Here is a 12,948-nt window from a genome sequence, read left to right as displayed (position 1 = left end):
GTGGGACCCAACTTAGAAGTGGACTGTCCATCACGTAGGCCCTGGATGTGGATTGCCATCATGTGGGTCCACCTTTAATATCGACCGTCCATCGCCTTGTGCCAACCTTTGACGTGGGTGTCCATCGCGTAGTGCGCAACTTACATGTGGGTTGTCCATCATAGGGTGTCCTTTGATGTGGGTCGTCCATTGTGCAATGCCCATCTTTAATGTTCACAATCCATCCTATTATCGTTCAAAAACTTTTCTGAAACTCTTGATGTTTTCCTCCCCTAAATTTGAAACCATTTCAAGCTTTCATAAAATGCTTTTAGTATGAAAAGTGTCTACCAGGCATAAATTTATGTGCAGCTCATTCTTAGGTGTCTACCAAATAGAATTGAAGATTTTCCACATCCCTTACTTTCAAGGAATTGCATGATGGAACACCCAAGGATTCCAAAAGCATGTGGTTTTCATTTCATACATCAGGAAGATTTTAGCCAATATTCAAGCTGAATGTCGACCATTGCTTCATTTGTCTTTGTAACTATCTATTTGCGGGCTACAAATTGAAAGCAGGTACATCAGAGGTTTTGTTGGCCTCGTCAAGTCACGCAACTAATCCATGGTCTGTATTAACGAGGCCTAGGCCCACTTTTCAGAATTGAAAACCCATGTACACCATGCAAAAGCCTTCCATGTCATATGCTAATAGTTGCTACTCTCGAAACATGATTTTGACCATGACAACTAACGTTCTTTGAAAGGGAGGTTGCTTCTGATTGGTCTATCCTCATACACCAATAGATTCCAGACCACCTATGTGGTCACACATGCCAAAGTTGCAATTGTGTGGAATCCAAGGGGGTCCATCTTCTGGGAACCATAGCATATTCCCAACAATCAAGCTGGCGCATTCAACAGGTAAGCCCAATGTGAACAAAAATTAGGAGCTACAGCAAGTTGGCTAGTGGTCCACATTCAGCATATACATAGGTACCATATGCTGGACGGACCTGCCTGATTGTCGATCCAGGGCTCATACATGACCACCTGCAGGACAGCTTGAAACATGTTGGCTCAGCAAAACTCATCATTTTGTCATGACATGAAATACCGGAACTGTAAGCGAAACAAAAAAGTAGGTAAAATAGAAAGCCAACATGCTAACAAACAAATGAATGTAGCAGCACATCTATGCTCCACACAATAAATTGAAGGATAAATCAACTTATAAATAAAGATGAACATACTAATATTTTACAAAGTTGAGAGCTTGCTTTCTTATGAAGAGCACAGACAGTTATATGGCCTTTAGTGATCTGTTCTTGCAGCTCTACAAATTCCCAGGCATCATCGGCCAAATACTCCCCTGACAGTAAATAACATGGATTTTGTTGTAAACAGAGCAAATCCCATACATGCCCCACGAGAGATTCATGTATCTTACTTTGGATGCAGGTTGATGATAGAAATGCAGACAAGGAAGTTTCAAGCTAGCATATATGCCCGTGGCAGTTTGGATACAAGAGTGGGGGAGATGGGTTTGTGGTGTGATGGAAACAGAAATACTAATTTTATCATTTCTGGATGGATGTGAGAAGGCGATCTCACCATCCAGTAGTATTTCATGAAGAGACTATTTTATTTGGTAAGTTAGGATTTTTCCCTTCTCTCTTTCACTTGGTAGTACTGACATGCTCTACTAAAATGGCAAGGATTGAGGTTACAGGCTTCTAAAAACAGCACAACCATAGGATGCTCAGATTGAACAAATGGACAATGGCCTTCAATCGGAAATAATTGGACATTTGCTGAATAGTTGGCAACCAAACTGATGGGCCCATTGTGGATGACCCATTAAAAAATCATGCCTTTGAACAACTTTAAATATTAAACTTTCGTAAATCCCAGGCGATTTGATTCAACATTGTTTATATATTAAACTTTTGTAAACCGCAAGAGATTGATTCAACATTCACTTCAATGACAAGCGCCGTTGAGGTTACAGGATAAAAGTCATCACAGCTAAATTTATAAACAATTTTTTTTAGGTTGCAATTTAAATACTCTTTATGTTTGCCTTGGCTACAGTAATCTCCATTTCTATTAAGCGTTCTATAAGACTACATATCTGTTTGAAATGAACATATAGGAATTGTTTTCTCTGTTGAATGAATAGAATGCATAAAAAGGTAATAGACTATAATAATTACTTCCCAAGTCTATCTAGGAAGATTTCGGAAATCTTTCGAGTTTATAAGAGAGATCCTAGAGATCTTGTCAAGCCTATCTAAAAGAAAAGCTAGATTGCAAGACACCTACAGTACATAGAAGTTATGAGAAAAACCTCAGAGAAATTACACCTCTCTCTTAACACTCCCCATCAAATGTGTGTGGCCGAAGGCTGAACGCCCATTTCCCTAAATATTCAGTGATGGGAATCTAAAAGAAGCAGCTTACTACAAATAATGGAGAACTGTGCAAACGGAATAAGCATGGTGTGATTTGCCCTGAAGCAACTTTCTTATGAACAATATGTTAGTCCAGCCTGATTTGTACATGCATGAACAACCGAATCTGACTTCATACATAGCACTTAAATTATGAAAACAAAGAATAGAAGGGTCATAGAATTTCAAATGGAAAGGCCAGAGTAGAAATTGCACAAAATACAAAATCCTGAGCATATTTAGTCTGAGACAAAACTAACCCTGAGGAAAAATGGTCCCCTACATGACTACGAAACACTCATTTCAAAATAGTTCAAGTGAAAAATAAAAATGCTATTGCGGTGCCTTGAAATTGGTGCACGTAAGGAGCACCATAAGAAAGGAATTTAATAAGGGCTTGAATGTCCCATCTCTTGAATGAGTTTTGGAACAAGGTTTGGATGGAGGAACAGGCCGTATCACCGGTAGGCGGTAGCAGCATTATGGGACATGGGATCCAGCGTATGCCAAAACTCTGGCAATTGTAGCGGCAGATTCTGGTGGTGGTCAGAGAAGATGAACAACAAAGGTCATGGAGCTAAGGTGGTGTTGGATTGGCTAGGCAAGATGACAGAACCAGTGGGTTAGGTCAGTTCAAGCTGAAGAGGAGACAATGGGAATAGCAGCGGAGATCTGGTCGTCAACAAGCAGTTGCAGGTTGCAACAACGAGTTCGAGCTCTCGGATCTCAAGTTAGAGACAGGTTTTAGGGGTTAGGGTGATGAGATCTGGAATTGAGTTGGGCGTGGAATTCGATGAGATGAGGCGTCAAGGGATTCAGATAGTGGGTTCGGTGATTGAGATAGGATGCTTCAGAGACAGTGGTGCACTAACTGAAAAGAATAGGTCAGTCCCGAATGAACAAACAGAGGGCTGCCAACGATCCAAACCAGCCACCAGGGATGGGTGTTGTAGGCAGTGCAAACGGATCAAAAGGCCCGAATTAGGAGCTATGATATGAAGTTAAAACCACAAGAGACGAATCTTTAACTTGTTTATTTCAATGACAATAATATGAATATATAAAAGGTGAGAGATTTGTAGAGTTCTTAACAGATCCAAATCTTAACCAAAAAGGAAATATCTTAATCTAGTAAGATTACCTTAATCTACTCAAACATTAAGCATATGGAAGCATATTACAAGTCCAAGCATATAGGCTTAGAAACCCAGAAATTGTGGAAGCTTGTGGTAAGGATGACCAAGGTGGCAACCAAGCAGTTAATGCTTCCTATGTTGCTTAGCCTGGAGGTACCAGGGTGGTGAAAATAGATGGCCAAATGTGTCAAAAGTGGGGCCCTCCATGCCAACTTGTACTCAAAATCCAATATGAAAAGTTTGGAGGTGATGACCACTTCCACAACAAACCAAGTTATCGCGGCTCTGACCTTTTTTTCATGGAAAGGAAAGTCCAAACAACCAACTTCCATTCGGGTTTTAAGACCTAGGATGACCAAGGCCACAATAACAAGGTTAACGCTGCCCTAATTTGTGTATGGCTTTTAAGATGTACTAGAAACCTCCACGTGTGTTACATAGTTCAAACACTTTCCACTGACTTTTGGGCTACATACGAATTAACTGGTCTTGAGATCCTTCACAAGGAATGTAAGGGCCTATTTGTTTGGAGAGAACCATGAAAAGAATACGAATTCCCCTGATACGAAAGTTTCCTTTGCTTGAGAAAGCTAAAAAAGGGGGGAAATCAATTTCCTTTTTCTAACTTTTCCTAAAAAATGAATAAAATCATTTCCCCAAAAAATGTTAATTATAGGTTTGCACTGCTACAAGAGACGGATCTAGCTGTTGACCTTTCATTATCATGGAAAACTGAATTAGTGTTGGATTCCATAGTTTCCATACGGGTTTTCCATGTCCACATTTTGGATTTTTGCTATAAATAAAAAGGTTATGTGATTTCAAAGTAACAACAGAAATCTTTGGTGACTCGAGACAAATATGAGATTCTTTGAAGATGAGGAACATGCAGAGCATTTGATATGGTAAACCTCTACTAGTGGAAGGAATGGAAGTGGATCCAATATTAGAAATAGGAAACAAAAACCATTGCTAGCAACAACAGCATGTGAATGTGTAATAAGCTGACAAAACATACCAGGATTAGTGGTCATGTAAGGAGTAGCACCAACATCAAGGTACAATTCCGGTCTACAAGGGGAAACAATAGAGATACTGGCAAGCTATAAGTGCATGCGGAAGTTGACAAGACTGAGAAGATGAATCGTGGAAGGCATCATGAACCTGCGGGGACTGGTAGGGAGAAGCAGAAATGGTTGGTGGTGACACTTATATCGAATGATTGAACCTGTGGGGGCTATGGAGAAGAAAGCACAAAAGGTTGCTGATGACGCTAACACCAACTGATCATGTTATTGACAGATCTGAAAACAAAATCTGCGAATGGGGTATACGAAGAATGCTGCTTTGCTAGAACTAGATTTGACTGATAGCCACTACAACCTCTAGTCAAAAGCACCATGTTGTCCAAATACTAACATACCACGGCCACCACCTCGACCATCCTGTTGAGCACTTAGAGTCAAGCCACTACAGCCATAAAAGCAACCATCACCAAGGCTACACTAAGCAATGAGAACTAAAGGCTGATTGGGTCCCAATATGGCTGGATGCTGAAGATGAACTTCTTGTTGGAGAAGAATGAAGTATAGCTTGGCGAAGGTACGTATTGGTGGGTGCAACAGAAGACAATCAATAAAAACAAACACTCGAGACCAAGAATATGGCATATGCGATGTAATTTGTCTGCATTAGAAACTAGGTGATCAATAGGAATGATATGATCACAAATGCTCTTTGAGGATACGCATGAAGTCAAAGATGGACAAAGAGACACAAAGAAGAAACTAAGGCTGTTACTTCAGTTAAGCATGCATGCTTGAGATTGGTGAGTAGAGATGGTCCTAGGATAAAGCCAAAACAGCACAAGATGTGGTCCAACCAACAGACTGTACAGGTACTTTACCAGTAAGAGTGGCTTTGATACGGAATATGATTTGAAGCCACACTATGCCACTTCTAAGATTCTGGGGTTGAGTAGGAGCTGAGTAAAAGACGAGATGGTAAAAGAAAGCCATCAACAAATCTCTCAGGTCCCTATAGGCGAGAGAGAGGAAGAAACCGACTTTTCCATGAAAGATAATTTTGGTATTTAGTCTAATGAAAAGTACATTGATAATGTTTGAAAGAGAGTAGCAAGTTGAAAATGAAGTACAAGAAGTAGCCAAAAAATCATATGCAGAAGAGGCTTGAGAAGAAGTAGCCAAAAAATTGTTTTCATTTTCTTAGCCTGGGCTCAAGCTTTAGGTGTTTGGGTTTAGAGAGAGATCTTCATCTTCTCGAGCTAGATCCTAGATATCTTCTCAAGTTAATCTAAAAGATTGACATGGATTACAATAATACCCCCATAGAAATTACACCGCTATTACTATCTATACTCAACACGCGCACTTTACAAACAATATTCAATTTCATACATAAATTACAACTTCATTGTTTGCATATATATTGCACATAGTAATTTATACCAAAGTGGCCTGAATGAATGTTCCTAGCATACCGTGTACCTAAGTAGCATACTGTGTACCTAAGTAGCATACTGCATACCTGTTCCCACACCATACCCCTAGCATGCCCCGTACGAGAAGAAGTAGAATGCCTTGAACTCATTCAAAGAACCACATACCAGAGCTACATTCCGAGTAACCTTGCTCTAAAGTCTAACATAGTTTTAAACAGCTTTCAATTTTACAGAACTTGTATTCAATGTTCTAAAACGTAGACTGGACCTCAACCCATTTTTATGGGTGTTTAAAAACCATCTAGTCAGACCCACTTTGGCCCGTTCCGGCCCAAAATCTGCTTCACCTGAAACCTTAAAAAATAGAAAGAATGTACAAGAATCTAGTTCAGTTTTGAACATTCAATTTTCAAGTCAAGTCTCAAGGTTAGAGATTTGACTAATGTACTAATGGTTTCAACTGATTGTGCTTTATAGTGATCCGGCCCATCTTGTTGGCCTGTTCTGGCACAACAGTGGCACCGTCTGGGTTTTAAAACACTGGTTGTATTCACGGGAGCTTCCCATGAGGGCAAGCTGTGTGGGCCCCACCGTGGTCTATGTCGGACATCCACCCCATCAATCAGATGCACCCTTCAATGGTGGGCAGTAGGATTAAAAATCAGGCCAATCCATGACTTAAGTGGGCAACACCATAGACAACAGTTGAGAGTGGATACACACCCATTGAAACCTTCATTATTGTTTATAGGGCCCACTGAGATGTGGTTCAGACATCCAGCCCATATATTGTGTCCCACTTGGATGAGGGGTCACACCAAGTTTCAGCCATATCCAAAACTCAAGTGGGTCACAACGTCTAAAACCAAGTGAAATCATGCCTAAAACATTTAAAGCACTTAGTGGGTCCCACCTGAGCTTTGGATACGGCTGATTTTTGGGATATCCAATACCCTTGGGGACCCACAAATGCACGGGGTGAATGTCTGACATTGATCACGACGGGGCCCATTGATGAGGACATCAGAGGACCTACTCGGGTGTACCAGACATGGAGACGACCGCCCACATCAGTGTAGCTTTCTTCGTGGATGGGAAACGAGTTCCAGATGGGGCCCGCCGGGCTATTTTGAAGACCTCACATGCATTGGATGTGCATCAAGAAGACCCAATTTTAGGATGATGCATGTGGGTTGCTTAAGAGACCATTTTATTCATATGATTTACATTTCGTGTCAATCAGGCCATCGGGCCACCAGATCAGGGATCTGGGCCCCTTTGGACTCTGATATTGTTTTTTTTTTTTTTTTTTTTTTTTATGTTTTTTGTTATTTTTAGAATTTTTTTTATAGTTGAGATTGATAATAAATGTTTTAGTTTTCTTATTTTGGGTGATGGGCCACTTCACTTAAGTGAGTGACATAGTTGTAATTATGTTGAATTTTTTATTATAAAACCACGGGTGGGGGGGGGGGGGGGGAGTTCCAACCCTAATGGTGTTATTGAGAAGAAAGAAAAAAGAGAGAAGCTCTCTTGTGTGAATGAATTTTTTTCGTCGTGTTTTAGGGTTTGTAAGAAGCCCTCCATTCCAATTGAATTGTGGAAGGGTAGAAGCTTGTTTGGTGGTGGATTCCAAGGTAAATCCTTCATCTTCCTCTTCTTCGAAAGGTATTCTTCTTCTTACATCATTCCTCTCTCTTCTTCAAAAGGTATTCTTCTTCTCCTCGTCTTCCTCTTTTCCTTTTCATTACAACTTAGATCTTTTGAATCCCTAAAACCTCATTCATAAATTTACATTCATGAATCCAAAACCCTAATCAAAATCTGAATTTTTTTTTTGTTTTTATTTTTGGAAACTTTCACCAAACCAGAAATTTGCTTGCATCATTATCTATCCACGTGGTTGTTGCACTACCCACGCTAGATTGGAAGTCCCTACTTCCAAGCGGGCCACTCTTGAACTATTTATATTTTCATGCACCACGAATGTGAAAACCTAGGATCTTCATGTTATTAATCTAAGTTCATTATGAGGATATGCTTGATTTTACATGTTGATTGCTGAAATTAATGTGTAATTGATCTCTCGTCTTGCATCCTAGGATAGTTTCCGACATCTTGCATCACCCATATATATACATATATATATGAGGTCGAGCTCTGTGGGCCCCACCATGATGTATGATGAACATCAACACCGTGCATTTGGTAGGTTCCCTCTAGGTCGTGTGATGTACCAAAAATCAGCCGTATCCGAAACTCAAGTGGGCCATACCATCTGAGAACATGGAGTTAGATTGCTACCAGCATGTCGAGAATGTTTATAGTGTCATAAGCATGTTAGTTGGATCCATGCGTCCGTTTTTGAACTTTACAATGTGACAACACCCGAGCCATTCTCAATGTGGGGTAACGACATCATCAACAAAGTCAACCCAAAAGCATTCAACAATCATGAATACATCCTCGTGGAAGTTGATGACTTCACCAAGTGAGGGACAACAGTATCCTACACCATAACAGTATCACATGTGGTGAAATTTCTAAAAAACAACATCATTGGCCGTCACGAAATCCTGCAGGTCATCATCACAGATAACGGAACGCCCTTCATAAGCCAGAAAGTGAGCAATTCAAAATCAAAAGACACTGGTCAAGCCCCTACCACCCACAAATGAATGGTAGGATCGAAGTCGCAAACAAGACGCTCAACCACATCCTTGTGAAAATGGTCAAGACTTACCGTGACTGGTCAGAAATGCTCCCTTACGCACTCTCGGTCCATCAAATGATTGTGCACACAGCAACATGCATTACTTAATATGAACTTATACACGGAATGGAAGCAGTCCAACTAGTCAAAGTAGAAATTCCATCAATACGCATATTGATGGAGAGTTAAGTTGAAGAAGTGGAGTGGCTACAAGCTCGATACAATCAACTACACTTGTTCGACAAAAAGCACATGCAAGCATTGCATCACTCCCCAGGCTACCAAAAAAGAATCGCAAGAGCATACACCAACCAGATCCAAACAAAACATCTCAGAATATGGGGCATGGTGATGAAAACAATCTTGCCCCCTCACCCGATCCTAGGGGCAAGTTCAAGCCCATTCAAGATAGCCCGCTAGTTGTCCAAGAAGTCCGCCCAAGAAGCGCTCTCCACCTCACCAATATAAAGGGGTGAAGACTTTTTTGAGCCAGTCAACGCTGATCACGTCAAATCTATCATTAGTAGCAGGCATGACTGCGAAAGCAGCTCAAGGTTAGGAACTAGAGTGAGAAATCCCATCCTTGCCCCAAACATGCTTCCAAGGGGGGAGAGAGAGAGAGAGAGAGAGAGAGAGAGAGAGAGAGAGAAAAGAAGAAGAAGAAGAAGAAGAAAAGAGAGGAGGAAAGAAAAATCAAAAGCAATAAAACCTTGGCCCCTGGCGGCTTTGCCCCCCAACTCCAAAAAAACTGATCAGACTAGCCTGAAGCCTCGAGTCCCGTTGTTTAAGGTCTCACACTCCGGGAAAGATACCATTCGTAAGGTGAAAACCACAAGGCACCATGAGTAAAAACAATGGATGCAAAGCGGACTTGGTGTGAAAACCCAAAAGGGCGCCAAGGGCAAGAAGGCACAACTGCTAAGGGGTAGGCAAGATCAAATACCAGGGATGTGGTGAAAACCAAAAAGGGCGCCACAGGCAAACCCAACATGACGAAAACCCGAAAGGGGATTACAGGTAAAAATAGACGACAAAAAGAAGAAGAAGAAGAAGAAGAAGAAAAGGAAAGCAAGGAAATCATAAATTCAAGCGTGTAACCCAAGCAAGGCTGATCTGACAATCGCAATGTTTCAAGATCCTTCAACCCTTGCTCAGACTTAAAGGAGAGTTTTCCCTAAACACTCCCCAAGAATATCGTTACGCCCTAAGAGTCAACCCAGTAAATCATCACATGACACATGACTAAGTCAAAGTGTCTGATCCCTACGGACCCAAGCACCATAATCCAAACCACAAATCATACAAACAGGCTGACATTAAAAGTTTTTTTCATCTCACTTCTTTTGGTGATAAACAAATTTTCTTTTCCATAATTTTTTTTTTTTAAAAAAAAAAAAAAAAAAAAAAAGCTACACATGCATATAATAAACAGATACCCAACTGAAAACAATATCCATCTCCACAAGTTGAGTAACTCAAGCCATGGGTGCTTCTCTGGAGCACCTGACCACATAACAACATTAGTCCATTGCTGAGGAAAGTCTCGCTCCCTTTGTGTCAACTCTCTCTCTCTCTCTCTAGGCACTCAAGGAAGCACCCTCGATAGCAAAGCCATCTCCCATGGCCCGTAGGATTGCTATGTCAACTATAACTGCACTAGAAGTTTGATGACACCGTGCAGTGCATTTGCCTAATAAAACCAATCCCAATTGCAACGTCGGATTGCGTGACGACGGACTAGATTTTTTTAGGAGCGGAACCGGATCATTTAAAAAAAAATAAAAAACTGAGTTCAATCGTGACTATTGGAATACTTAAGTGGAGAAAAAAGAATAAATCAAATTCATTCGAAAATGCAAAAAGAATATATATATATATATATATATATATATATATATATATATATATATGATGGAATGTCCAGCAGCGTCTGGACCAGGGCCTAGACCCCCCTACGAAACTGGATGAATCTATTTCAAAAGACGCTGGGGGAGAGCTAAAAAACCAGTCGATCGTGCTTCCCCGCGAAACTGGATGAATCTATTTCAAAAGAAGAGGCCTAGAAAAATATTTCAAACAATATTTTTGCAAGTGCTTGTATTCAAAGCACACATGTAGTTGTCAATTTAGTAGACATAATGTTGGTTGAATCTTCAACACACTTCAGTCCTCTATGGCACTTCATGAAGATTGGCTCAACATCACAAGAATAGAAGATTCAGTATGGTTACAAGTGAAAGATCAATGTGTATGCCAACCATCAGGTAAAATAACCCTAGGATATGACCAAAGGATAGAGGTTTTTTTTATCATGGCCCTTATATGTTAAAATGTAAAAGTTTATTATGTAAATTTTCGAATGTTCGGCTAGCCCAAACTTAGCCTTGGCCAAGTTTACAGCAACAACAAACAAAAAAATATGTTGCAAGTTCGAGTAGCCCAACTCTGAGTTCAGCCAACCGAACTTGGCTTAGACCAGCCCTAAGGTGTCTCGGGGTCAAGTTTTCAGCAATAAAAACATTCGAATTTTAAAGGGATTCAGCCAGCCGAATTTTCGCTTAGGCCAGCTGAATTTTTTATTTATCTTATCCCGCGAAATCCGCAAGCAATTGGAACGGTATTATTGTAATCCGGCTAGCTGAAGGTATTTTTAGGCTGACCGAAGTTCCAAATCCTTTGGCTATAAATAAGAACCTTCTGTCATTGTTTTCATATACGAAAAAGTGTGAAAATCATCCCCAAGCAAAGAGAGAAACTCAGGTCCTTCCAAAGCTTAATTGTGCAGTAAATCTTATTTTATTTTAGCTTATTCAATTCCCTTTCTCAAGTTAGTTTTAAATGCAATTAGAGAGTAAACTATACTCTACTTGAGAATAGAGAATTGAATTTGCAACTGTTAGGGTTTTTATTATATTGAGAAACTTTAGATCCCTAAATCCTTTCTGGTTGAGCATACACTGCTTCATCGTCATCCAAGAAAGAATATTGTTGCGTTGATCGAAGCCTCAACTTCATTAAGTATCTTCACATTGGCGTTTCGTCATCTGAAGATAAGTATTATTACAGTTTATCATTTCATTTCGATTTATTGAGATATCCCGAAACTCTAATTGGGTTGATTGGTGATTAGCCCATGAAAATCACTAAGGGGGTTTTATTGTGGTAAGCCTGTGAAAATCACAAGAACCGTAAAGAGGTTGTTAAGGTGAACCTGTGAAAACCTTGTTATAGTGGAAAGCCAAAATTACGTGGGTAGTAATTTTGGGAGTAGAGTAGGTGTGTGTTGAACACCGAACCACTATAACTCCTTGTGTATTTGTGGTGTTTGATTTATTTTATTATCTGTCTTTACTGTTTTGAAAGATTGACTTCAAGGACGTCGTGAAATAAGGTTGTCCTGCCTAAAGTTTTAAGTGAAGGTTGTCCTACAAATTACTTGGAATCAACGTTTCAATACTTAGTGCGATTAAGAATATATTCCCCGCCGTCTCGGACATTGATAGCTCATCTTTCAATTTTGCAACAAAAACCCCATGCAACGATGTTCTACAGGTGGGGGACCTTTTCTCCAAAAATTCAAAATCTTCGAAAAATACAAATGCGTGCTGTATTTGAGGCATTGGGTAGTCTTTTATACTCCTCGATAGGTACCAACACAACATCAATAATTGGTTTTGGTTTTCTCCAAAATCACAAGGGAAATATAGGGTGATCAACCTGAACTCCTAGTGTTAGTCTGATCATCTCATAATGCGAACTATGTATATCCGAGTTAGTGTAATCGTACCTCAAGCCGTGGAAAGTCAATTACAAATGCAATGCCAGAATCGAAGAGTTGAATGGCAAAAAACAATTCGAGTGCCTTCAGTTCAAGACACCTGAAAGCCTTATGCATTGTGGTGCGGTAGACCCATAAGGCAGAATCGCAGGGCAGATACCCATTACAACAACCAGTCTTACAGGCGATCCTAAGAGATCGTGCAGCATTGAGAACTACTCTTCCAAATCAAAGTGCACCACATGTATCCGTGTAAGGCCACAAAAAGGGCAGGGGCAGTAACCACCCAAAATCCAGACTTGCAAACAACTCGATGCACATTACCGATTACGACATGAAATGGTTGTGATTTGGTGACCTGTCATACTGAAAAAAGCACAAGGAAAAATTACAACATTTTCCTCAACTCTTGAGAGACCAGTGTT

General features: G+C 40.3%; 1 protein-coding gene across 2 annotated transcripts in view; it reads right to left on the bottom strand.

The window, feature by feature from the left end:
- Positions 1–488: 488 nt before the first annotated feature.
- Positions 489–12,948, bottom strand: part of LOC131246142 (zinc finger CCCH domain-containing protein 51-like) — a 30,223-nt gene continuing 17,763 nt past the window's right edge. For both annotated transcript variants that reach the window (XM_058246041.1, XM_058246040.1), the window contains exon 5: positions 489–1,354. Coding sequence is in view for 1 of the 2 variants with exons in the window: in XM_058246040.1 (XP_058102023.1) it covers position 1,354 (1 nt within the window). In the remaining variant the exon portion in view is untranslated. The remainder of the gene's footprint in view (positions 1,355–12,948) is intronic.

This window comes from Magnolia sinica, chromosome 5, assembly GCF_029962835.1.
Source record: "Magnolia sinica isolate HGM2019 chromosome 5, MsV1, whole genome shotgun sequence".
Classification (NCBI taxonomy): domain Eukaryota; kingdom Viridiplantae; phylum Streptophyta; class Magnoliopsida; order Magnoliales; family Magnoliaceae; genus Magnolia; species Magnolia sinica.
The sequence above is the reverse complement of the archived record's forward strand: the minus strand, read 5'-3'. Positions and strand labels throughout refer to the sequence as shown.